This window comes from Xyrauchen texanus, chromosome 35 (genome assembly GCF_025860055.1).
Source record: "Xyrauchen texanus isolate HMW12.3.18 chromosome 35, RBS_HiC_50CHRs, whole genome shotgun sequence".
Taxonomy (NCBI): domain Eukaryota; kingdom Metazoa; phylum Chordata; class Actinopteri; order Cypriniformes; family Catostomidae; genus Xyrauchen; species Xyrauchen texanus.
The window spans coordinates 37,381,645-37,409,144 of NC_068310.1; the positions used below are offsets into that span (position 1 = coordinate 37,381,645).

At 42.7% G+C, this 27,500-nt stretch overlaps 3 protein-coding genes across 4 annotated transcripts in view; 2 read left to right on the forward strand and 1 right to left on the reverse strand.

Annotated features, from left to right (window-relative positions):
- zer1 (zyg-11 related, cell cycle regulator) overlaps positions 1-12,091 on the forward strand; it is a 16,904-nt gene extending 4,813 nt beyond the window's left edge. The window contains exons 2-17 of one of the 2 annotated variants that reach the window (XM_052106266.1): positions 1,682-1,813; positions 2,656-2,922; positions 3,308-3,458; positions 3,847-4,301; positions 5,104-5,277; positions 5,389-5,503; positions 5,624-5,770; positions 7,073-7,246; positions 7,504-7,719; positions 7,805-7,846; positions 7,932-8,051; positions 8,217-8,332; positions 8,415-8,603; positions 8,705-8,802; positions 9,228-9,330; positions 11,283-12,091. In XM_052106266.1, coding sequence (XP_051962226.1) covers positions 2,756-2,922; positions 3,308-3,458; positions 3,847-4,301; positions 5,104-5,277; positions 5,389-5,503; positions 5,624-5,770; positions 7,073-7,246; positions 7,504-7,719; positions 7,805-7,846; positions 7,932-8,051; positions 8,217-8,332; positions 8,415-8,603; positions 8,705-8,802; positions 9,228-9,330; positions 11,283-11,340 — 2,325 coding nt within the window. In that variant the 5' untranslated portion in view covers positions 1,682-1,813; positions 2,656-2,755 and the 3' untranslated portion in view covers positions 11,341-12,091. Of the gene's footprint in view, positions 1-1,681; positions 1,814-2,655; positions 2,923-3,307; positions 3,459-3,846; positions 4,302-5,103; positions 5,278-5,388; positions 5,504-5,623; positions 5,771-7,072; positions 7,247-7,503; positions 7,720-7,804; positions 7,847-7,931; positions 8,052-8,216; positions 8,333-8,414; positions 8,604-8,704; positions 8,803-9,227; positions 9,331-11,282 lie in introns of those variants that run through there. The other variant, XM_052106267.1, reaches the window with a different exon arrangement.
- A 3,543-nt stretch (positions 12,092-15,634) lies between these two features.
- On the forward strand, positions 15,635-21,009 carry LOC127629169 (prostaglandin E synthase 2-like). Its single transcript, XM_052106277.1, has 7 exons — positions 15,635-15,765; positions 18,931-19,113; positions 19,271-19,326; positions 19,455-19,607; positions 19,682-19,882; positions 20,087-20,204; positions 20,362-21,009. Exons 1-7 carry the CDS (start codon positions 15,658-15,660, stop codon positions 20,551-20,553), a joined length of 1,011 nt encoding a protein of 336 aa, XP_051962237.1. The 5' UTR covers positions 15,635-15,657; the 3' UTR covers positions 20,554-21,009.
- Positions 21,010-21,164: 155 nt separating this feature from the next.
- si:ch1073-398f15.1 (cardiomyopathy-associated protein 5) lies at positions 21,165-26,223 on the reverse strand. Its single transcript, XM_052106268.1, has 2 exons — positions 26,062-26,223; positions 21,165-25,845 (listed from the first exon to the last, which is right to left on the reverse strand). The coding sequence occupies exons 1-2, from the start codon at positions 26,175-26,177 to the stop codon at positions 23,871-23,873; spliced, it is 2,091 nt and encodes a 696-aa protein (XP_051962228.1). The 5' UTR covers positions 26,178-26,223; the 3' UTR covers positions 21,165-23,870.
- Positions 26,224-27,500: the final 1,277 nt, after the last annotated feature.

A 27,500-nucleotide genomic window follows, 5' to 3' on the forward strand; every position in this document is an offset into this window, starting at 1 on the left:
GGTCTAGTATGGGTGACCATATTTTGATTACCAAATACCAGGACACTCGGCCCGGCAAACAGATACTCAAATGATACTCGAAGTTTACTCAAAGATGCCTTATTAATTTCAATACATTTAAAGTAGGCTATGCCTCCTCTGTATGGATAGAAAATTGTTATATTACAAGACACAAATTCAGATAGGCTTCTCAGAGGTTACTCAACATGTTTTATTATGACAGGTTTCAAAAATAATGAATGAAATAATGTCTCTTCTGTATTAGAAAAATAAATATATAAATAATAAATGACTAAAAGAAATACCTCCAAATTGAACAAAAATAGCTCTCACAAACTTACAAAAACGAACTAACAAAATATATTTATATCTTTAGTTTTCTTCCTCTTTATCCTGTTTTTCTTCCTCATCCTCCTTGTTTGCCCATCTATATTTGGCTGTAGAGCTGATCTTTCCCAGCAGTTTTTTGAAAACCAGGACATTTTCATCACTTTATAAAAAACAGCCAGGACGGCCAGGACAGGACGTGAAAACAGGACATGTCCTGGGAAAACAGGACTGTTGGTCACCCTAGTTTAGTATGCAACATGTTTTACTTTTTTTTATATCACGTAACGTTACCTCATTTATTGCTCGAGACACAGCAATGTCAAGGTCTGAATCAGAAGTGTGTCCTTTTCTCCGCATATTATGCTTGGCAAGTAGTCTCCGGATGCTGATCTCAGAGCTTCCACGCTGGACACCCATTCCTTGCATCTTTACTGAGATCTCATGATATGGCATTCCATTCATAAACGTGTCCTCAATAAAAGACATGTATGGTTCGAGTGCCATTTGAACTGGAAAGTTTGACCAACTGGGACCGAACCCTACGCTTTTGGCGCTCAGCGACCTACTCCTTTGAAACTATCCACTGCGCATGCGCGAAACAGAATTGATTCCACTGTGGGAAATAGGAAAACAAATAAAGAAAAATAAAGACAACGTATATTCGACCCATTATTTCGTTTTGGTTTCCTTGTTTATTATATTTCCCGTTTCGAGCTGAAAGCAATCAAACGAACGAAAATTTTCATATTTGGTTCATACAGAAAAACAGAAAAACAAAACATTGATTCGTTATTTCGTTTTTGGTTTGCCAGATTAAATGGAATAATCGAATGATCGGATGATACACGGACCAAATCAACTCACCGTACCGTCAGATAAAGAAAACCAGTTTTATTGAAGAAACAAAATTGATTTCAGGACGAGTCTAAATACATTTTTGTGTTGATCAACATTATGAGTTAAAGTTGAACCCGGAATATTCCTCAGTTTCTCTCTTCACACATTTAAACTAATGTGCATGAAACATGTTTAAATATTCAAAACTGAAATGAATGAAAGATGAATTGAAATAGATACAAATGACTCAGTCTCTGATAACCCTCTCTTCTCTCATGGTACAGTGATGCTTTTATATGGTAATATGTTATTTGGGTAAATAGTGTTTTACATTTACAGAAGTACTTCAGAGAAAACGATGATATTACTAAGATATTATTAAGCATTCAAATTGAACTCGAGTCTTCGTCAAATCATTGATAGTCAACAATATAGGAAGTCCATAACAGTCTTATAAACATATATTACTGATTTTTATTATTAGTCAATGAGACTCCGCCCCCTTCTTGAACAGGAAGTGACGATGTCCTGTGTGCAGGTGACCCGGATGTGTCGTTTGTTGACATTTGATCATCTTCTGATAATGTTCGTGTTTGTGCGGGTATTGTGAGGCGAGCGACGCGTCAGTCGGAGTGCGGCGCGTCAGGTAAGAGAAACACACACGCCGCTCATGACAGCCGCTGACACACAATAATAAACGACTTTAAACTCACTAAATGTATATAACATGCTAACGGGCTAACACTCATCATCATATAAACATTGACATCATCATTAAACATCAGAAGAATACACAGATTTACATCATTATTACACACAATAACAATACAGTATAAATATTGATGTCATCATAAAACAGCAGTTCAGTCATTATCAGTGTCTGATTAATGCTGTCAGTGACAGTCACATATACTGTTCATAGAACTGATGATAGAATTGACTAGGAGAACTGATCATAGAACCGATCATATACATGATCATAGAACCAACAAGGATTTCTTTTGTAGAACTGATGATAGAATTGACTAGGAGAACTGATCATAGAACAGATCATATACATGATCATAGAACCAACAATTAGTTGTTTTGAAGAACTGATGATAGAATTGAGCAGGAGTGCTAATCATATAACAGATCAGGAGAACCAACCTTTAAAAAAGACTGTAAGAACCATTTATGGAACTGATCATATAAATGATCATAGAACAAACCAGGAGAACCGATCATAGAACTGATCACAGAACTGAATGTAAAACCAACAATGAGAACTGACTGTTGAAGTGATGAATGCACCAAGAGAACCAAGGACAGACGTGATCATCAGGTCAGATCACAGAACCGATGATCCTGTTATGTGAGGGAGTGTTTTAGTGTGTTGGTACATGGTTTGTGTGTTGCTGTATATTGTCCAGTGAATCATGTGTGTTTAAGTTTATGTCATCAGAGATCAGAACCTTTTCATTAATTATGATGTTGGATTTTATTCAGTAGGTGGAGCAGCTTTTCTTCTCCTCAATGTGATCAGACCACTGCCGTGTTAATTGCTGTCGTCCTGCTGATCGACCCAAAGTGTGACAGGGACGCCATCATGGCGGCTAAAGTAGGAGACGACCCGGACAGCCTGATGTCTCTGTGCACCGTCTTCTGTCTGAAGAACCTGCAGAGAACCATGTGCTACACGGGAGAGCGGAACAGACTCCACCTGCGTCCTGACGTCTTCCTGCCCAGCGAGATCTGTGATAAACTGGTGAACGTGTATGTAGATGGGACGGGGCAGCGCCCATACATTTCTGAATCACTCGCCAAACTGTGTGAAAGCTGTAAAAGCGACTCTCTTTGTTTGGAAAGATGTGATGTGTTCAGTGTTAAAGCAGTGCAATATAGTGAAAAATATACAGTATTAATACAAATTTTAGCCATTTGATTATATGTAATGTACAGTATGTCTCAATATTTATCTATGTGCTTTAAAAAAAAGAATAATCAAGACTTTTCACTGAATGAACACGAAGAAGAAGAATGTTGTTTTCATATGTAAGCATAGTGATACACAGCAATATGGGAACATTTTGAGTGATGAATCAGAGATTTTAATCTATTTATTCAAGAAAGTGCATCAGACTCTGGTTGTGATTATCAGGTACATGGATCTGGTCCACACTGACAGTGACTTTGAGCCGCAGGACGGCTTCTTCCAGCTCTTCAGTGACCCGCGCAGCACCCGACTCACCCGCCTGCAGCTTCGGGAGGATTTCGTTCGGGACCAAGACATGGAAGCCATCGCGAAACAGGTGAGAAGGATCATAGAAGAATAATTACAGATAGAAGAGATCCGCTTGTGTACATGCATGCTGGAGAGAGTTTGTCAGATATTTACATTTATTCACTTTACAGATGATTTAATCCAATGTGCTTTACCGTGTATTCATACAATTCATCACTTTGTATATTTCCTGGGATCTAACCCATGATTCAATGCTCCACCAGTTGAATATCAGGAACTAGTAGAGACTGGAAACACACAAGATCTCCTCAGGAGAGATTTGTGTTTCTTTATCTTTGCTTTATATGAAAGATGCAGTCTAGGATATTTAAAGAAGGAATTGTTGGTGTGCCATGTTGAGATGTTTTTCAGCAGAAATCAAATGATTCTTTCCTGATGTTTTGGAATGTTTGTAGGATCTGATCGAGCTTCATCTGACCTACTGTAACCGTCTGACGGCTCGCAGTTTGAGAACACTCTACAGCTTCAGACACTGCCTGCTGTCACTCAGTCTGTTCGGATGCTCCAACATCTTCTTCAGGAAGGGCAGTGCTCCGCTGGCGTATGGCGAGGACGATGATGATGAAGATCTGGAAGAGCATCTTCACAGGCAAACAGTGGACCAGGACTTTAATTTCCAGGGCTTCAACCGTTTACGGCTGTTGAATTTGGGCGGTCTGCCTGCAGATGTTGACGTAGAGACTCTGTTGAGACCGCTTCCTGCTCTCACCTCTCTGGACCTGTTGGGCATCCATCTGCCCCGCCCAGCATTTCTCACCCAGTGGAAGGAGCGACTGGCGTCTCTTGTGCTCTATAATGTTGATCTGACTGAGGAACTGATCCACACGCTGCTGCAGATGAGTGAACTGAGGTGAGGTACTGCTGGTTGAGTCTGAGATCTGAGGGACCGACTGTCCCTGAAATACATAGAATCACTCAGAGAACAGATCATAGAACCAACCAGAAAAACAGACCATAGAACCGATCGTAGAGCCGATCTAGAAGTGATCATAGAACTAACCAGCAAAACTGATCATAGAATCGGTCATAGAGCTATTCTAAAACAGATCATAAAGCTGATCTAGAACTAATCATAGAACCAACTAGAAAAACAGATCATTGAACCAGCCAAGAAAACAAACCACAGGATCGATCATAGAGATGATCTAGAACTATCATGACGACAATCTAGAACTGATAATAGAACCAATCAGGAAAACTGATCACAGAACCAACCAGAAAAACAGATAATATAATTGATTATAGAGGATATATAGAACTTATTATAGAACCAACAAGAAAAACAGATTGTAGAGCTTATCATATAACCGATCATAAAGTCGATCAGGAACTGATCTTAAAATCAACAAGAAAAACAGATTATAGAACTAACCAGGATAACCTATCTAGTAAACTGATCATATAACCAACCAAACATCATACAGCCGATCTAGAACTGATCATAGAATCAGCCAGGAAAACCCATCATAATGCCAATCTAGAACTGATCATAGAATCAGCCAGGAAAAAAGATCATAGAACCAACCAAGAAAACAGATTGTTGAACCGATCATTGAACTGATCTAGAACCTTTACTTAAAGGTTCATAATGTGATTTCATGTGACATCTGCCTGATAAACTGATGAGATATTTTCTTCATGTCTTTCTGCAGACACCTGGATATTTCCAGAGAGAATCAGAGAACGTCTAAGTTTAAGATGACAAGGAAGCTCTTGTGCAGTATCGTTCAGGGTTTGGTCAATCTGGTGTCTCTGGACATCTCTGGACACATCATGCTGGACAACTGCACAGTGCCGCCGTTTGAAGAAGCCATGGGACGTCCGAGGTGAAGAACACAAACACGTCACTGATCCTGGGCAACTCTTTTACACTTCCTGCATAGTTCGCTTTAGTGTTTGTGAAGCAGTGAGTTTATCTGAGTGTGTGTGTTTTGCAGCATTGAGCCATGTAAGAGCAGCATTTACCCGTTTCAGGAGTTAAAGAGACCGCTGCAGTTCTTAGGACTGTACAACACCACACTCTGCAGCGTCACACACATTCCTGCATATAAGGTACTACTCACACACACACATTGTTGCATACTGCAGTGGGTCTTTATCTTCCTGTTGAAAGTTTGTTATGATGGTATGTGTGTAGTGTTCTGACGTTAGTATGTATGTCTGTTTGTTCAGGTCACAGGTTCTAAGAATGAGGATCAGATCCTGAATGCTATCGAGGCATACACAGAGCAGCGGCCAGAACTGGCCCATCGAGCCATTAACCAACTGTTTGACATCGCCAGAATTCAACACTGCAGCCAATTGCTGCGAGCGCTGCAGGTAACTCTTGCACAACTGATGTCATGTGATCCACAACGAGTCAAGCATCAAAGCATAGAACAGTGGTGGAAGTAGTGTACTAGTCAGTGCAGCCTCTAATTATTATTATTTTTATTATCCCCTTTTCTCATAATTTGGAACGCCCAATTCGCACTACTTAGTAAGTCCTCGTGGTGGCACGGTTACTTGCCTCAATACGGGCGGCGGAGGACAATTCTAAGTTGCCGCCGCTTCTGAGACCGTCAATCACGCATCTTATCGCATGGCGCGAGGAGGTTACCCCATGTGACTCTACCCTCCCTAGCAACCGAGCCAATTTGGTTACTCCAGGTGACTCTACCCTCCCTAGCAACTGAGCCAATTTGTTTACCCCATTTGACTCTACCCTCCCTAGCAACCGAGCCAATTTGCTTACCCCATGTGACTATACCCTCCCTAGCAACCGAGCCAATTTGCTTACCCCATGTGACTATACCCTCCCTAGCAACCGAGCCAATTTGCTTACCCCATGTGACTCTACCCTCCCTAGCAACCAAGCCAATTTGGTTACCCCATGTGACTATACCCTCCCTAGCAACCGAGCCAATTTGCTTACCTCATGTGACTCTACCCTCCCTAGCAACCGAGCCAATTTGGTTACTCCAGGTGACTCTACACTCCCTAGCAACCGGGCCAATTTGCTTACCCCATGTGACTATACCCTCCCTAGCAACCGGGCCAATTTGGTTACCCCATGTGATTCTACCCTCCCTAGCAACCGAGCCAATTTGCTTACCCCATGTGACTATACCCTCCCTAGCAACCGGGCCAATTTGGTTACCCCATGTGATTCTACCCTCCCTAGCAACCGGCCCAATTTGCTTTATTTTGCGATAACATCCGGCTGACTGTACGTTATCCCGCTTATTACATGGCTACTAACCAAATAAATAAATTCATGGTCTTAAAATGGTGATTAGCATTGAAATTAACTTATTATGTGACGAGAAAGAAATCCCTGATTTCCCAGTTTGTGTTGGGGTTCTGTTGGTGTTTATTTTCGATTTGAGTTTAAATGATTTTATTAGCTTACTTGTAGCTATCACATAGTGATGTGAGAAACAGGAAAGATGACTCCTGGATGAGCGGACTGATACGTGATGTGCGGTTGTTACTGATGAAGATCAGACCACCAGATGGCGCTATTGACCAATCAGAGTATTCCAGAGAGCTGTGTAATGAATAATGAATAATTACCGTAATGTAATATTAATCAGTATTAATAATTCTTCTCTCTGTTGATGTTGTTCATGTGTTTATCAGCTGGTGATTCGAGCATTGAAGACTCATAAATATGACAAGAGCGTTCAGGTGACGGGCAGCGCCGCCCTGTTTTACCTCACCAACACAGAGTACCGCAGCGATCAGAGCGTGCGTCTGCGCAGACAGGTCATACAGGTGGTGCTCAATGGCATGGAGCAGTACCAGGAGGTCACGGTGAGTTTAACATGCACCCAACTTGAATTTCAAGAGACATTTAAGGCGTTTAGGCAACGCATATGTTTATATATTTGAATTGGCTGCGAAGAGAATCAAAAGGAAATATTTCCATCGAATTACTGTCATGAAATGACTCGCACGCCGGTCAGGATGTAAAAGATGCATCAGCTTCTGTGTAGAAAGTGGACAGAAATGGGCATATTTTGAGATGAGTAAAGATAACCGTTCACTCGCCTCTCAATCCCCTGGTGTAGGTCCAGAGGAACTGTTGTCTGACGCTGTGTAACTTCAGTATTCCCGAGGAACTGGAGTTTCAGTATCACCGTGTGAATCAGTTACTGCTGAAGATTCTTGAGCCGGAACGTCAGGACGAGTCCATCCAGCGCATCGCTGTTCACCTGTGTAACGCTCTCGTCTGTCAGGTCGATAACGACCACAAAGAAGCCGTCGGCAAGATGGGATTTGTTAAGGTGAGCTCACGATTGCGGTAAATGCCTCATTTGTGTTGTCATGTTTCAGAGCAGCTTTACAGAAAATCATTTTGTTGTGTGACAGACGATGCTGAACCTGATACAGAAGAAACTGCTGGACGGAATGGTGAGAACTGTTATTCACTTCCTCTCTGTTCATGACAGTGGTGATGATGTCATTGATGATGTCATTGATGTGTGTGTGATGTCAGTGTGATCAGGTGATGGAGTTCTCGTGGAGCGCTCTGTGGAACATCACAGATGAGACGCCGGATAACTGTCAGATGTTTCTGGAGTGTGACGGGATGAAGCTCTTCCTGGACTGTCTGAAGGTCTCTGAGCTTTTGTGTTTGAGCGCTTGTTGAATAACGACGTTGCGTCTGTATTCGTGCCGTTGATAAAGGCCGCTCACGCGAGTCGCTCACAGTCGCTCACGCGAGTCGCTCACAGTCGTCATGTTGGGGTGAGCTGACGTCCAGCTGTTCTTTCGATTTCAGGAGTTTCCTGATAAACAGGAGCTGCATCGTAACATGTTGGGGCTGCTGGGTAACGTGGCTGAAGTGAAGGCGTTGAGGCCGCAGCTGCTGACCAGACAGTTCATCACCGTGTTCAGGTCTGTAACACACGTCACATACACACGCGTGTTCAGTGATTGGTTCATGAGCTCTGCTGACGCTCTCGGTGTGTTTCTGCAGTGATCTGTTGGACAGTAAAGCCGACGGCATTGAAGTGTCGTATAACGCGTGTGGGGTTCTCTCTCACATCATGTTTGACGGGATGGAGGTCTGGAACATGGAGGAGCCGCAGAGGACACACGTCATGGACAAAATGTGGGCGGCCATTCGGAGCTGGGACGTGACCTCACGACGAAACATCAACTACAGGTACATGACCATAAACACACTCAAACTCCACAGCCGTTTGGCTCCGTCTCTGACGTGTGTGTGTGTGTGTGTGTATGTGTGTGTGTGTGTGTGTGTTGCAGGTCTTTTGAGCCCATCCTGCGTCTCCTCCCGCAGAGCAGCGCTCCGGTCAGTCAGCACTGGGCCACATGGGCGCTTTATAACCTGGTGTCCGTTTACCGTGAGTCTTAAAGTCTTTACAGTGAAAGTTGAAAATAGGGACATGCACAAGTACCCGAAATGACAGCGATAATAGACTTATATTATGACCAGGTGTAAACGGTGATCTCTCGTCTGTCCACTTGAGACCAGATTACCAAAAACACATCTAAAAACCGGGTGTAAATCGAGCCAAAAATGGCCGTGTGAGATGCTGCAAAAATAGTCTGTAGCAGCGGCTCAACACGTGTGTCTCAGTCACACAGTTTGAACTCCCTCATGTCCCCGTCACACCGAGTTCTCTTGTGACTAGTTATCTGTACTCAAGCAGTCAAAATAACCATCATGCACTTCCCTAATTCAAATGTCCTCAGATCATTAATATCAGTTTGAGCAAAACTCTTCATGATGACCAAGCTGTTCTGTGTCTCTCTTGGCGTCCTGTAGCGGGTAAATACTGCCCTCTGCTGGTAAAGGAAGGTGGCATCGTTCTGTTGCACAAAGTTCTAGACCTGGAAACTTCTCATCAAGAGACCAAGGACATGGCACGGTATGAACACACACACACACACACACACACACACACACACACACACACACACGGGACAGTTTCAGTCCCATGACAACATTGAATAATTCCTACAAGACGGTGAAGTCATAAGATATCGTACTAACTTTTATTTCTATAAATGCCAACCAATTACAGTAAGATGACATCATAACAGCTTTTAATGTAGAACAATGAGATATTTATTGAGCCGGCTGCATATATAAATGCATATAAATATTAGCACAAACTCTGAAATAAATCACGAGTGGAACGTAATGATGATAGAGAGGTGCACCTCAAAAGCTCATTGTATCATATTTGATATGCACATTTCAACGGGATTTTTAAATAAAATAATGTACAAAATTTTAACCAAGCACAAGTTGCTTCTATTCAACAAATTCACATTTTAAAATATCAGTAACAATATAACAGTTATTGTCACTTTTACTAGATCAAAATCATCTAACATTTCACATAAATAAAATGAGACCCATAAAGGGGCGGTCACACTACACTTACTGCATTCGCTCCCATTCAAGAGTCGAATCGCGGGAGAACAGAAACTCAAGCTCATGTGAAGATATTTAGTAGTTCAAGTTTTTGAACTATGAACCGTGAAGTCGTACGACGAGAGGACGCCTGACCAATAGAAGATTGAAGCGTCACAATACAAAGAACCCGTATACTTTGTGAGTAGACAATATATTTGAACTTTTAAAATATTCACGTGACATCATATCCTGGTCCATTGTGTTGTCTGAAAACACTCTGCATGCTGGAAACGTGTGACCGCCTCTTTAGACTGCCAGAAGAGCACAGACACGTCCACCAGGTGGCACTACTCCACCAAAAACTACCAAAGTTTTGATCACGCTGATGATGTAGAGCAGGGGTGCCTAAACTTTTTCTCACGAAGTGCCAAAAATCATACCTGATTGAGGCCGAAAGTATATTTTCGTAATTATTTCTTAAGTTGCATTATATCAAACTGTATTATATTAAAATATAAAAGTTGCCCTTGTTCCTCTTCTTTAAAAAACATTACTCGGGTCTGTGTATCTCAGCGAGTCTTGACGCTCCATCAGTTCGACTCCAGTCAGGTCTCCTTAGCAACCAAATTGGCCCGGTTGCTAGGGAGGGTAGAGTCACATGGGGTAACCTCCTCGTGGTCGCTATAATGTGGTTCTCGCTCTCGGTGGGGCGTGTGGTGAGTTGTGCGTGGATGCTGTGGAGAATAGCGTGAAGCCTCCACACGCGCTACGTCTCCATGGTAACACGCTCAACAAGTCACGTGATAAGATGCGCGGATTGACGGTCTCAGACGCGGAGGCAACTGAGTTTCGTCCTCCACCACCACGAGGACTCAGAGCACATTGGGAATTGGGCGTTCCAGATTGGGAAAAGGGGGGGTCCAAAAAAAGAAAGGAAATGTCTGTGAACGTCTGTGGTTACTCATTCCATATTTATTTATTTATAATCATAATTATTAATTATGACTGATGTATGTGAATAACCTGTAATACACTTCCCTCGTCTCAGTCCAAACACTGATGGTTTTTATATTTGAGATTTGGGTAAGGGGTTACACATTAGGTTTGGGGTTTAGGGTTTGGGGTAAACCTATGAAATATTGGGGGGCAAAAACGCTCCTTCAAAACCATGAAGTTTAGTAGCAAAGTTTTACTTTTTTTTTTTATTATTTAATGCAAAATGAGAACATCATACTTTGTGTTGTATGACTCTGACATTAATTCAAATAAATAATCTCTTCTGACTGTCATAATCCATCGAAAAGAAATGCAAACATAATATTCGCTAAACGTTTACGCTGCTATACCGGACATCCGGGCTCTTGACCAGGTCATGTGGAACAGGATCCGAGCCAACTCGACCTCACGGGGTTAATTCAGGAGTCATGTGACTGTGTGTGTGTTTCTCTCTCGTCACAGGAAAGTCATGGATCATTGTGAGAACTTTAAGGAAGACCCGATGGACACCAGCCGGTAGACGTGTGGAGGACACACACCATCAGCTGTCACTCCTGTCACATACGTGACCGTCACACTACAGGTGTGTGTGTGTGTGTGTGTGTGTGTGTGTGTTTTGCACATGGTCAGCAGTGAACACTGCATCATTCTAGGAGTGATTTATTTCTGTTTTTATTTGTATATGATAATATGAGTGAATGTGTATATATATGTGTGTGTCTGGAATATGAGCTCTCACAGTTCCGGCTCTCTATGATGTCATAATGCCCATGACGGACTGATCCTATCAGAATGCAGAATGTTTTAATGGCGTTACTGTAAACACTCCTGTAAACAACTCTTGCAATCTCATGCAGTCGTCGCAGAACGTGTCATTAAAGCGATATCTTTTGGGGAGTTTCTTTTTCTTATTTTGTATTTTTAGTGATATTAACTTTTTATTTGCAATGTTATGATGAATATGTAATGAGGTAAACAGTGGGTCAGAGTTTTGTGTGTATGTTTGTAGTGGATCAGACGTAGTTTACACCTGCAGGTTTGTGCTTTTACATGCAGCACATGTTTTTCTACAAATAAAATCATGATGTACTGAAGTGTCAACACAACACTGGGTGTAAAGACAACACATTCATCTGTTACAATCCGCTCGATTGCTGTCCTTATTTCTTACAGATGCTGTTTTATAATAATTTATCCACTATAAAAATTCAAGAAGCACCTGTTTATAAATCTGTGATATTCTTATAAACTATGAATGATATCTTTAAATCTAAACTTTAACTCAGGCTCTTTATGTTGCAATAGTTTGAAATATTTGTATATTTGTTCTTTGTCTTCTGTTCAAAGGTAATTTCTGTAAAGAATGTTTATATTTATTACATTTGAATGAGGATGATTCTTAAACTCTGCAACAGTTATTTTTGAAATTATAAAAAACTGAATATTACAGAAGTATTCACATATGAGAAAAAGCTCATTATGATGATAACATGCAGCTCTGCACCTGTCAATCATATGACGCAGGAGGGCGTGTCCTGGTAAGTGAGACGTACATGTCATTATTAGAGATTCAATAAGAAGTGTGAAAACACTTGTGATTGAAGGGTTTCACTTTTACCATTATTATTCTCCACTAAAACTGATCGGGGAGACCAGACCGTAAGAGACACGACACTTGGTGTGATGATAGTACAATATATTGTATATATATATATATATATATATATATATATATATATATATATATATATATATATCTCAACCTCTGCGGCTCTATCATACGAGTGAGCGTAACGGTCAACTAGCGTGTTACGACAGTGAGTCGCCATTTGCGGATACCATACAAATGAAAGGTGAAAGCCGTAAAGTGACACCTTCCTGTCGCAAAATTGTCCGTGACTTCGCTTATACAACAGCTATTTTATCGTAGTAAACTCCACACATAGTTCATTCCAAAAGGATTGTTTAGTGTAAGACATATTGAAGATTAGCGGAAAGGTGGTCAATTAATTTAGTGACGAGCTGTTTCCTCACAAAAGCAGTTTATTCGGCGCACTGAAGCATCTCCTCCATAGACATCCAGTCAAAAAGAACGGCTTTTGTCTCCTCGCCAGTGTTCCTAATGGATGCGCCGCGTTATGCTCTTTTAGGATAAGGTGTAGACCTCTAGTAGAAGGGCTCTGATTGCACTATTGCTCGCTACTCAGGCGATCGGGGTGCTTTAACAAAGGCAAACGCGTTTTGAGCCATAAATCCTGAACAATCTGTATGCCAATCTATATGCCAAACCTTCTGCCATATTGAAGTTTTGCAAAACATACTTTAAACTAGTCTTAGGCCGTTCGCCTGACCCGAATCAATCCAGTGAAGAGAGATTTTTTTGGATTTCCAATATCAATAATTATATATATGTATATATTTAAAAAAAAAGATGGAAAGAACATTCGATCCATCATCATCAAAGCGGGCTTGGGCACCTAAACGGTTTTAACTCTTGAACAGATTTGATATATTTCACCAAATTTGAGACGCTTGTGTAAGAGGTCATTCTGAGGACACATGATAACAATTGCACACCTCCGCCTGTTGGTGGCGCTATACTAATGACAAACGTAAAAATAGCTCTAACTACTCATTTGCATGCGGTGTCTTTGTCTAAGATACCACAGTCACATATCGTAAAAACATGACAAAGTTTCAGCAGCTGTTAGACAGGGTTAATAAAGGCGTACCGAAACGAAATGTTGGGGTTAGGGTCTCTTGGCCTGAGCGGTCTGTGCAAAATTATTACAGAAATTGGCCACCGGTAGGTCCTGTCGTGTTTTAAATGTGTGTAAATCAATGTTTATACTGCGGTGTATTCACTCAGACACACGTTATTAATATCATACGAAAGATGTCTTTCTGAAAAAAAAATTGTATTTACATTTTTTAGTTAATTATTTGAGATTATTTAACAAAAAAAAACTTTTAAGAACTAATCCTTGACCGTTCGCCCGATCTCAATCGAACCAGTGCAGCGAGATTCTCTGGAGCCCCAATACCAATAATTATAAACCCTAAACTGTACGCCAAAATTGTCTAATTAATATTTACATTTACATTTATGCATTTAGCAGAGGCGTTTATCCAAAGTGATTTACAGAGCCCTTATTATAGGGACAATCCCCCCGGAGCAACCTGGAGTTAAGTGTCTTACTCAAGGACACAATGGTGGTGACTGTGGGGCTCGAACCAGCAACCTTCTGAGTACCAATGTATTATACAGAGCACTTATTACAGGGACAATCCCCACGGAGCAACCTGGAGTTAAGTGTCTTACTCAAGGACACAATGGTGGTGACTGTGGGGATCAAACCAGCAACCTTCTGATTACCAGATTACCAGTTATGTGCTTAGACCACTACACCACCACCACTCCAGGTAGTAATAATAACCATATTTATTATTATTTTGTAGAAAAAGTAGACACCACAGATAATTATAAATTTTTCTTCTCCCCATTTTGGAATGCCTAGTTCCCAATGAGCTGTAATGGTGCGTTCACATACAACGCGAATCGAGCGTTTCGTACAGCGCGATCACATACAAAGTCAATGCAAAGATGCGAATAGACACAAATTTGCGGCGGGCGGCGTGAATGGCACGAAGTGAAAATGCAAAATCACTTATTTCTTGTGTTTACGTGGGTTGAAATATTTAAATTTGAGTGAAAAATTCTTATGACGCCTTGTCGCGAAGCTCTATCAGCATTGAGGTAGTCCAGATGTCACTGACGTACTGACGTAGTAGCAGAAGAACTCCGGAAATATGGCCGATAAAATGGTCGTAGCGGCGTGTGTGTGCACCCGGAATTGTATTATGACACGACGTCAACGTATCTGCGACTTCCACAACAGACACAGAGCAGCAGTCGTTGTGATGTCGGCCAATGGTTGATGCCGGAAAGATAAGTTGTCGAAGAAGCCCCGCCTCCTGTCCTCTTCCGGAAGAGAAGGGGGAATACTCGCGGGTTTGCGTTACTCACGCGAACGCAAGTTTAAACACAAATTTAATACAGTGGTCAAACACGCGCGAGCAATGCGAGGCAAAAACATTGTCGCGTTGTATGTGAACGCACCATAAGTCTCCGTGGTGGCGTAGTGACTCAATCCGGGTGGCGAAGGAAGAGTCTCAGTTGCCTCCGTGTCTGAGACCGTCAGTCTGCGCATCTTAAAACATTATATTTTTTATTTCTCAATTACGGAGCCCTGTTTTACGGTTGAAGGTGCACTCGGCGATTCCTGAGAAACATTGTTGATATTCGAACTCAACTGCCATAACAAACACGCCCCTCCCTTCAGTGCCTTTTACCTCTCGGAGGTCTCGCCGCTCAAAAGCCTCGCTAATGTTGACGCGGCTCCTAGCCCTCGACTTAGCATAATCCTTCTTTTTGAGTTTATATTCGTCTGACATTTTTCTCTCTTTTGTTCGGAGTTTAGAAAGTTCGCATCAGCCAGATTTGCCCCCCCATCCTGTGCACGCGCAAGGACCACCCCCTGTTGCTGATTGGCTGGAGTAGTGTTGTGTGGATTGGTCTGATCCACTTTGTTTTTGTCCCATTTACAGAGCCAGGGCTGTGTACACATACTAGATATTTTGAGCCCACCCACAGAACGGACAGACTGTGAGGAGATATTCGACAAAAAAAGTGTACTGATTAGAATTACTGAGTGCACCTTTAAAAGCGTCGGTTGAAGTTTTGCACCACGTCATTGGTCTGCGTCACGGGCGCATCAGCCAATCACAGCGCTGGATTTGCCGTGCACGCGGAACAGTTGAAGGTTTATGTAAAGTGATGATGGCCGCGCGCTGGATCGGAACCGGTTCAGTTCTGCTGCTGGGAGGCGCAACGGGACTTTATCACAGTATCAAACAGTCTCTGGATCAGCGGACTCTCGCTCAGGTAACTCAAATATACAGAGAATATCTGACATGTTTGTGTTCGGCAGACCGCATGAACATTAAAGCCCTAACATGTAAACATAAAAGTCCAGTGATAATGATAATGAGAAGTTCATTGGACATCTAGTGATTATTTTAGCCAAATATATTATTTAAAGGAGAACGGCACACAAAACAAAACACGTGTTATACAGTATTAGAATAAAGACTTGCATGAAATAAAGATATTATTATTATCACACATTTAAAGATTTATTTATGCTCATTTTAAACGTTATATCACTCATTTTGGCCTTTATAGGCACACGTTTATACATGAATAATATTATCAGAGAGAGGAAATCAACATCTTTAGCCTTTATTTGCAGGATTTTATGTTTTCAGGTTTTTCCATATGAACGCATGCGTGGTTCAGTATGGTGTTATATTACTGCCACAACTCTGCGCATGCGCGCCTGATTTAATCTGAGGGTACGCACAGACATCTTCCTAGAGGTGTAGACCTGGCCGAATTATACCGTCAGATTTTAAACCCAAAGATGAAATTGCTTACTATCAAATTGAATCTCCCAGTATAGTTGTGTTTTATGTAAGCATACAGACAACATTCGTAACAGTAAACATACACAGTTACAGTTACGATTACCGTTTATGTGCTGAAACTTCACTTGGTGCAGAACAATCTGGAATAATATAAAACAATGTTTCAGTCCCCTCTATACAGCCTGAACTTGTTCAGATTGTTGAATCTTTGTGACACCTGCGCTGAAAACAAACTAGACACAGTACAAAGAATGAAACGCAGGTGTCTCAACTGGTGTTTTTGAAAATGTGCAGTTTGGTGTTCTGGGTATCTCAGCGAGTATTGATGCTGACTATCACACCTGGAGTCGCTAGTTTGAATCCAGGGCGTGCTGAGTGACTCCAGCCAGGTCTCCTTGGCAACCAAATTGGCCCGGTTGCTAGGGAGGGTAGAGTCACATGGGTAACCAAATTGGGCCGGTTGCTAGGGAGGATAGAGTCACATGGGGTAACCAAATTGGCCCGGTTGCTAGGGAGGGTAGAGTCACATGGGGTAATCAAATTGGCCTGGTTGCTAGGGAGGGTAGAGTCACATGGGGCCCCTATCTCTGTTTGTGCGGGACTGTGAGTGAGAGCACGAGTGCGATTCATTTTTTCTTTAATTACAAACATGAAACCTCGTCGGGTTCTCGTCGGGCCCGAGTCGGGTTGCAGAGCTCCAAATCGGCCTAATAAACCGTATATTTCGGAGGGTCGAGGGCATGCTCCCCCGTGAGATTTGTTGTGTGCAAAAACACCAAAGCATTAAATTCTGGTGACTTTGAAATTAGCATGTGTTTATTTTCTCTCGATGAGTAGCGTTCATGTAACTATTGGCTAAAGCATTTCTTCCAGTGACCGTTCAGACAGACGCGTTTCGTGCTGAAAAAGCAAAACGCACCACAACGAATAGAGCAGGAGTCTCGAGACGCATTTATGTCAGTTGAAGAAGTGTTTTTAACTGGAAATGCCGTTTAAAAATGCAGCGCTCCTGTGAGAGATGCTAAACACAGTGAAACGTGACGCAAAAACATGTTCAGTTTGAACAGCCCCTTGTTCACATGACACAGCACTAGCTGAAGTTTCTCAAAATGACCTCTCAGAAAGACAGACTATGTTTAGTTGACTGCCGATGTGTAAGCCCCGCCCCCTCCCCAGACCAATGACATCATCAACGTGACGTGGATGTGTGCGCTCGCTCAGTGAAGATTAACTGACACTCACGTCTGGTAAAGACAAACAGTTTCACCAATTACCCGGAAATACACGCCTGATACATGTATACATTATAAACGAGAGAAAATAGGGTTAAAATGTACGTTATGCGCTGAAGAGAAACATCTGTCCGCTCCACATTAAACGTCTGATTATTATGATCAAGTGTTTATAGTGTGTTCACGTGTGCTGGACATCTTCAGGCGTGTTTGTTCTGGGCTGTAAAGTGACGTCACTGATGGAGCATCTCCGTGATCGCTGCCGATATACAACTAACTAATCAATAATGATATTTCATGTCTATGATTTCCATATCAATGATTATGTTCTCTATAGTTCTCTATCTCTATTGTTCTCTATCTCTATAGTTCTATATAGTTCTCTATCTCTATAGTTCTCTATCTATATAGTTCTCTAATGTTCTATATAGTTCTCCATCTCTATAGTTCTATATAGTTCTATATAGTTCTCTATCTCTATAGTTCTCTATCTCTATAGTTCTCTAATGTTCTATATAGTTCTCTATCTCTATAGTTCTCTATCTCTATAGTTCTATATAGTTCTATATAGTTCTCATCTCTATAGTTCTATATAGTTCTATATAGTTCTCTATCTCTATAGTTCTCTAATGTTCTATATAGTTCTCTATCTCTATAGTTCTCTATCTCTATAGTTCTATATAGTTCTATATAGTTCTCCATCTCTATAGTTCTATGTAGTTCTCTATCTCTATAGTTCTCTAATGTTCTATATAGTTCTCTATCTCTATAGTTCTCTATCTCTATAGTTCTATATAGTTCTCTATCTCTATAGTTCTCTAATGTTCTATATAGTTCTCTATCTCTATAGTTCTCTATCTCTATAGTTCTCTATCTCTATAGTTCTATATAGTTCTCCATCTCTATAGTTCTATATAGTTCTATATAGTTCTCCATCTCTATAGTTCTATATAGTTCTATATAGTTCTCCATCTCTATAGTTCTATATAGTTCTATATAGTTCTCTATCTCTATAGTTCTCTATAGCTCTATAGTTCTCCATCTCTATAGTTCTATATAGTTCTCCATCTCTATAGTTCTATATAGTTCTCTATCTCTATAGTTCTCTATCTCTATAGTTCTCTATCTCTATAGTTCTATATAGTTCTATATAGTTCTCCATCTCTATAGTTCTATATAGTTCTCTATAGTTCTCCATCTCTATAGTTCTATATAGTTCTCCATCTCTATAGTTCTATATAGTTCTATATAGTTCTCCATCTCTATAGTTCTATATAGTTCTATAGTTCTCCATCTCTATAGTTCTATATAGTTCTCTATCTCTATAGTTCTCTATCTCTAGTTCTCTATAGTTCTCTATCTCTATAGTTCTGGTTGTGTTTGTGTTTCAGGCAGATTCGGGTTGGGGCGGGTCTCAGGTGAACCTCACGCTCTATCAGTACGACAGGTGCACTCAGTGCTCGCAGCTCCGTGCATTCCTCGATTATTACGGCATTGAATATCACACTCAGCACGTCAAATGGAGCCAGTACAGATCGGTACCGGTGCTGACCATCGACGGCGGAGACAGCCTGGTAAGAACACTGGTAACACACACTAGTGCGCACCTGAACTCTGAAGTGGCATCAACGGTTTGTGCGCTTTGACGTTCAGGTGTGTTTGTGTCGTGCACTCTCAATGTAAACATGCTGTTATAAGAATGTGTGTGTGCAATAACTCTTGTGTTTTCAGGAATTAAATGATGCGTCTGTGATCATCAGTGCTATGAAGACCTGTATGATTGACAGGTACAGAAACGATGGTACTTTGTGATGGTACTACACCGTAGACATGGAGGAGGACACTTATTGATCGATCTGGGTTTTTAAAGTGTAGCATGTTTGTGTTGATTTAAAGTGACCGTGTGTTTCTACAGGAGCAGATCTCTCTCTGAAGTCATCCGTTTTTACCCTCAGCTGACATCCACTAACTTCTTCGGACAGGAAGTGACCGAATTCACCAACAAATACTGGGTGATGCTGAACGAGATCGCTGTGGAATCGGTCTATCCATCTAAAAGTGCCCGCAAGTGAGTCCGGTTAATGCATATATTGTGTGTGATGCAAATGATCATGTCCTAACTTATTTAAATGTGTCTCTCAGAGAGGAGGTGCGCTGGAGACGCTGGACAGATGAGTGGCTGCTTCATCTAGTTTCTCCAAACGTCTTCCGTACGCCGTCTGAAGCGCTGGCCGCGTGCGGACTCATCGTACGGGAGGGACGGTTCGGTGCAGTAGATGGAGTGCTTGTTAAATATGTGGGAGCCGTCACCATGTTCTTACTCTCCAAACTACTGAAAGTCTGGTGCGTGCTGTAGATGATGTTTTATTCAGTTCAGGATGTCATCACAAGTCACGGTCGGCCGATAACGATAGGTCCCAAAAGCAGCTAACGGCACCGTTTAATCCGTAAACCAATATAGCGGTCCAGCTCTAGTTATAAGATCTGTCTGTCTGTCTGATATATCAGATCATTAAAGTGCTCCGCGTCTCTCTCATGCTGTTACAGGTATCGCTTACAGGACGACGTCAGAGAGGATCTGTACAGTGCGGTGAACGAGTGGGTCACCGCGATCGGCCGCAGGAGGACGTTTATGGGTGGAGACGAGCCCAATCTAGCCGATCTGGTGAGATGCAGATTACTTCTATGAGGACTTTACTTTGTTTACAAGGAGTAGGTTACTTTAGTTTTAATGGAACTTCATTATAATGAGTTAATGTCGTTAATAATCACACATCAGCCGTGTCAGACCGCTCAATACTAGCGCTGTGTTGTTCCTTCAGGCTGTGTTTGGGGTTCTGCGCACTATTGAGGGTCTACAGGCCTTCGATGACATCATGGAGAAAACCAAAGTGAAGAAATGGTATCTGGCCATGGAGAGAGCCACCGAGGAGCATCTCGGCCAATCAGATGCGAGCATGAGCCTTTCAGAAGCCTTAACTTCAGTGAAGAGCCAATCAGCATCGGCCAGTTGACCGTCACATGTGGAGTTTTATTCTTTTAATTCTCTGAGCAGATTGTGAAAGTGCAATACTGTATTTAAAACTAGTTTTCATGGGATGTTTAAAGGGGAAGTAACACAGTGCTGTGATGTTTCAGTCGTAACAGTGTATCACATTCACGATTGAGTGACATGATTATACAGTTACTCTGTTACAAAGTATCTGCTGAAATGTAACGTGCATGTTATTGTCCAGTAGGGGGCGTTAGAGATCTGATTTCTCAATATGTGTGATCAGGACATCCTATTTCAGATTATTTACAAGAATGTATGAGATTGAAATATCTAGTACTGTATTTACATTATACATTTATAAATGATTCATCATCATCATCATCTTTGCCTTATTTGTTACATTCAAACCTTTGATTTTGTCTTTATGGTGCTAAACGGTCCAACACAAAGACTTTCTGCAATAAACTGAAAATGAACCACGTGTAAAGAGTCGCTTTATTTCTTTATTAATGGCTCACGTGAGCTCATGTGACGTGTGATGTCACTGTGACATCATTAACACACTGAGGACAGAAATCAACATTCTCACATGATTCTCATAAGGACTTCAAACGCTGCACGAGTTATTGGAATGTTGTTTATTTGTTTATGCGCATCCTCGTGTTATTACATATTCTACAGCTTGAGCTGACATTTCATTCTTAACTGGGAAGTGATGCACCAAAATGTACAAACAGATGAGAAAAATAAGACATTTAGGCAAATTACAGAACATTTTATTCCACAGCGTTCACACTGCTGCTCCCTTTACATCTCAGATTTATCATGGACAATCCTGTCCTGCTCTTGCACAGCGATCAGAGAATCACTTCAGACCTGCTTAACATACTGACCGGTGTAGCCCGATTCCTGAACTAATGACTCTTCTGAGCCGGTTCTCTACACTGCAAAACTTGAGCTATGATGTCACACACACTTCTGTTCTGCTGCCTGCTTTCCCATTGGCAACTGGTTTGAATGGAATAAACGAGCGGTATATAACGAGCGTAATCTGAGCTGTGATTGGGTGAGATTCCAGTTCCAGATCTCACAAGAGGAACGACTTTGGAAAAAAACTTCAAATATGTGATATTGGGGAAATATCAGCACAGTTTACAGCTGTCTATATGAAGTAACATCTCAGGAAACCCATTCTTAGTATTATTCCCCAAAATATTGATAGAATTCAAATATTAATTTGCCACCTAAAATCAATCTCACATGGCATGGCGGGAACCTTCTGTGGGCATGGCGGGCACCTCCTGTGGGACGATTGATTTGAGTTTCCTTCAGAAGTCTCATTGTTTCAAAGGAAAGTGTTAAACTCCTTTGCTCTTCAGTTTCATGAGGAAATGATCAGAATAATATTATCAGGTTATTAAAGCGTCACCAGCATTTCAAATAATGTTTTCTCTCCAGAACATTTGAAGACGTTTTCGGTTTCGTTCAGCCAAAAATTCAGTTTTTTTCGTTTTCATTCATTGAACTGTTTTAGTCGCTGATATACACACCGCCGTATAAAATACAACACTTCATGTTTTACTGTCGTTTAACAGCTGACGGAAATTATGTTTATATGCATTCAAAGTGTTGCTGCTGTCTTGAGCGCGTTCGCCAAACTCAGTTCAACACTTACAAATTCCCAAAGCGTGACATTTACATTGATGGTTTACTTTCAGATTACATTAAACTGAAGTTTCATTAGTTGCCACGTTCTCCATTATTTACGATTGTTTTGTCTGACCAGCGTTGTGGCTTGTAACTCCGCCCCTTTCGCCAACTGTCGAGCGCATGAAGTGTTCAACCGTCCACACTCGCTTCTGACAGTTGAAGAGGTGCATCTGGGTACTCGCAGGACTCACACGACATGATGATGATGTAGAAGAGTGCTGAAGTGCTTCCCACTGAACAAATTAATTTCATTAACGTACTTTTTAGTGATTGTACAATTTACAGAATGGAAGTCGTCATGTTGCGTGATGGTTGTTGATATGACGATGTTGTGGCAGGGCGGAGGGCGGGTCATGATTCCGCACTGCCAGCCCCTAATTGGGCGACTGGAGACGGCAGTGTGGGAGAGAGAGAGTTACAGACAGCTGTCCGACACCTGTGTGTGTTTGTCTTTTTGTTTCAGTTCTTCATTAAACTATTATTTATATCGTCAAGCCGGTTCTCGCCTCCTCCTTTCCCTTTAACCCTCTACACTTGTGCCGAAACCCTGAAAGGAGGATGGATACCCGTAGTCCTCACCACTACCATCCAACCCAACGGAGCAGCCGCAGCCATCTGCTGGAGGACGAAGGACAGCCGACCGCGAGGGGAGGAGGGACTCCCAACCAACCGCCTGGAGCGGTTACCAGTGCTAAGGGAGACCCCTACCGTCCACCAAAAACACGGCAGTGTGTTTCGTCTGCCAGGGGCCTGAAGACTGCCTCTGGTGCGTCCGGGGAGGCGTGGCTGTCAACCATTGGAGGGTGGAGGAGTGGCCAAGGACCAAGCTATGGCATATCGGAGAACCGGCTAGTAAGTGTTTCTCTCTCTCTCCCACTGCCACTCCGTGTTGGCCTTTCCCTCTCTTTTTTAAAATGTTTTGTTAATTTGTCACGATCGCCGTTATGGCGTGTAGGTGCCACACTTTATATCTGTTTCCCTCCCCTTGTCCCCTCCCTCATCCAGGTAGACGGGGATGACCTGCCGGCAGACGGGACGGAAGTTACGCGACATTATGCCGGGGAAAGAGGGGGGGTGTAGATTATGCCTAGGCTCCACGAGGGAGGACTGTGTCAGGGCGGGGCCGGGTCATGATGCTGCACACCCGGCCGCTATTCAGGCTAATTAACCCTCGGAGAGGGATAAAGGCCGACTGGAGACGGCAGTGCGACAGAGAGAGAGTTACAGACAGCTTTCCGACACCCGTGTGTGTTTGTGTGTTTGTCTTTTTGTTTCAGATCTTCATTAAACTATTATTTATATCGTCAAGCCGGTTCTCGCCTCGTCCTTTCCATTAACCCCTTTACAGATGTGTCGTTAAAGGTGCACATTGTGAGTTTTGTTGGAATTGGTGGTATTTTATGCAAATTAATTAATTGAAAAGTTTGTATAAACACCGTTTGCAAGAATCTGTTCTGTTAAAATCTGAAATGTTCATTTGGTAACAGGCTGCTGAGCGCAGTAAAGCTAATAAGAATGCACTCCTAAATATTTCTTCTTCTGAACTACTAAAAGAATCGTTAATAGAGCCGCTGAGGAATAGTCCATCTACAGTCTCATTCAGCATCGTCTTCACACGGGTGTTCATCAGATTTGTGAGCTCTTCTCGATCCTCGCTGCTGATGTCGTCAGACTCTCCTCTTGATTACGGATCACTTCAGAGTCCAGATCTTCTGCTTTAGTTTGAGACGAGCCGTCCTCCTGCGAGGAGCTTCTGCCCTCGTGTTTCTGTTCTTGGTTCATGTTTTCCGTCTCATCGGGAGTCTCTGCAGGCAGCAGCGCGGTCAGATCGAGGAAGGGTTTGTGCTGGGGAATTATGGGTTTGATGGTATTGTTGGCTTGGGTCGGTGTGGCCGGTTCTTGAGAAGTTTTACTGAAACACCTCGCTTTATGTTGTACTTCATCCGTCCTGCTTGAGGGGGATTTTTCAGGCATTTGGGCAAATGTCAGCAGGTTTTCTTCCCACGCCGGACAATCGTCGCTTATTTCAACAGGTAGAAATGCATCTGTAAAGTCAGTGTCATCCGTTATTGACGGTTGTTTCTCAGTCTTGTTCTGTGTCACGTCATCTTTAAAAGTGACCCGAGGAGTCCGCACCACTTCAGTCTCTTCTTCTGACTCCAGCTGCTCCCGATCGCCAAGTTCACAGGGTGATGAAGACCCGCTGTTCCTGAAGAAATCCGTGAGCTCGTCTGGCTCTTCTTCCCCTCTTCTCTCTTCGGTTGTGTGTTGCATGTATCTGAAAGTATCCTGCTGGTCTTCACGATGGACTTCAGCACTCACATCACGATCCACGGCCAGAGTCTCCACCTTCAGCACAAACTTCTCCAGGTATCCTTTATCCTCGTAATCCGACTCTTGACTGTGGAAGGATTTCTCAGAAGTCACACTCTCAGCATCTTCATCGTCCAGCTTCTTCCTCATCCCGATGGCGTCGGCATACAGGTCTGAGTACAGGAAGGCCATGGCTTTGGGCTCCTCCAGCAGGTTGGGGTCGATGATCTTCTGCGGACCTTCTGGCAGGTACACTGGCGTGAGCACGGTCTCCTCACTTCCAAACAAAGCAGAACCGCTTTCCTTTAGCGAGGATTTTGAGAGCGCTCGTTCCTTCTCGCCGACACCACCTGAAGCCTCGTGACACCGCGGATCACTGCCGCCACCGTAGAACACGTCGTCCAGATGTTCTCCAGAAATGTCGAACATACTAACAGCTGGGGAGACTCTCCAGAGTCCAGGTTCAGCATCAGGACGCAGTGTGTCATCCTCTTTGTCTTCTGTTGATCCCTCCACGTCCTGGTGCTGTTCTTGCACCTCTAACGCTCCTGATGGTTTTTGGCGGTCCAGGAGTGTGAACTTCTCAAAGTAATCCTCCGTTGTGGCTACTTGCATGGGTGAGAGCTGGAAGGAAGGTTCTGGTATCACTGACGGTGGAGATCTGCTCTTCTCTGCCGGAGTCTCACGGTAAATATCTACATCGGGTTCCTCTGGGATGTCTGCAGATCTTACAGCAGGTGTCTGCTCCAGGTAAAACAGATGATCTTCCAGACCTTTGCTCTCCTCTTCATCCACTGTGGACACTTTAGGCGGAACAACGATGTTCAGGATCTCTGATCCTTCAGACACCAGACTGAACAAACGCTGACGTCTTTCTTCTTTCGGATCTGGGATCGTCTCTTCTTCTGGTCCAGCGGCTGGTGTGACGTTCGGGAGCGACACTTCCACCATGGCCGGTCTCTGAGCTTCAGCGATGATCTGGGCACTGACGTGAGAACGAGTCTTTGTTTTCTGCGTTCTAACTCTCCTCCGGTTCCTTCTGCTCATCAGTTCTTCATCCATGATGAAAACGATCCTGCCGGCCGCTCCAGAGCCGGTGAGATTGTACAAGGGTTCAGGGGTCACGCTGTTGAACTCTGAGGTCAAAGGGGTCGAACAGCGACTGGACGCCGTTTCCCAAATGATTCCGCTGTCCTCGCTCTGAACCGTCACCATTGAGAAGGACGGATCCATCATCAGACAGTGAAGCTTCGGCTTCACAGCTCCATCCTGAACCACCTCTCTCAGGCTGTGGAGGGAATATTTACAGTTTAATCAATCAATCAATCAGTCAGTCCATTTGTGACAAGCTGGCTGATGCAGTGATGTCATGTTGGGGGAAAGAAATCCTAAATCCATTTGACTAAACACATAGACACCACCGGTTCCAGATGACAACATGAAACCCAGTGAAGAATAATTGATCAGGTGTGACACCCGTCCGGTCGTTTGAGGAGTTTCTCACCTGTTGCTCAGATCTTCCACTTCATCACTCATCTGTTCTTCTTCCCCCTCCAGCAGCATTTCCTCCTGAAGAACTGTAATCTGGCTGTCCGGATCCATTATTTCCATCGTTTCCATTTTGCATTGATCAGAGCTGTTGCAGACGAGCGACTCGTCCTCTTCATGTCCCTTCAGCTGTGAGAACGTTCTCTTGCTCAGCATTATCTGTAAATAGCCTGACAGACGAGAGCTGCAAGCGGCAGTGAGGCGTCAATCATCTGCAGAAGTGCACATGTTCATTGTGTCCGTGGACTGATAAGATCCTTTCATTTGTCTGGCATCACGTTATAAAGGCAGGAGACTGACCAAACTAAAAACACTTCAGAGACACGTGAGATTTCAATGGTTCTAGAGTTAGATGATATTAAAGGCTCTTTATTGAGCTGTTCAGAACTGGAGACGTCACATATTATAAGTATAGTTCAATCGTCTGATGGAAGATCGTCAGTGTCTGAAACATCGTGTTCATGCGACTGAATAAATCGTGAATCCTCCATCAGTCTTTAGTCCTGCTGCTTCTGAATGTCTCTATGAGATTCTCATGGAAATATCCAAGAATGTTCATTAGATATCACGTGAGACTCGTTAGCAGCATTAATGCAGTTCTCTTTAAAGTGATGCTGAAAGATTTCCAGACAGATTGGTGGATAATAGCAGCAATAACTCTAAAGTCTAAAGTCAGTGAAACGGCTTTGAATGAGCTCCGAGTTTGTGTGTAATTCTGCGGCGAGTTTCACATGATCGGCGTCACCTGCTGATGTCTGTCACGGGAGTTATGTGTGCGTGTGTGTGTGTGTGTATAGTGAGTGAGTGTGTATGTGTGTGTGTGAGAGTGTGTGTGGAAACACTACATGCGTGAGTGTGAGTGTGTGTATATAGTGTGTGTGTATAATGTGTGTAGTGTGTGTGTGTGTATAGAGTGTATAATGTGTGTGTGTGTGTATATAGTGTGTGTGTGTGTGTGTGTATAATGTGTGTGTGTGTGTGTGCGTAACACAAGATCTGCATGAAACTGAAGCTTGTTTGTGTTGAGTGTTTCTCCAGATGGCGTCCACAAATGAAAAGTGTTTAAATGATCCGTTTCATATTTTCAGTTGGTGTTCATTATTCTGTTGTGCATTAAAAGTCAAAAGCACCTGTATTAATATTGTTACATTGTCAAGCCGATGTTTAAGAGCAAGAAACTGAATTATGTTATAGTAAATCTTAATTAATCTGAACAATATTTATGAATATACAGTAAACAAGATGTGTGATTTACTGCAGTGTACACTCTCTCACACACACACACACACACACACTCGCTCACATACACACTCTCTCTCACATACACACACACTCACTCACATACACACTCTCTCTCACACACACACACTCACACACTCTCTCACACACACTCAC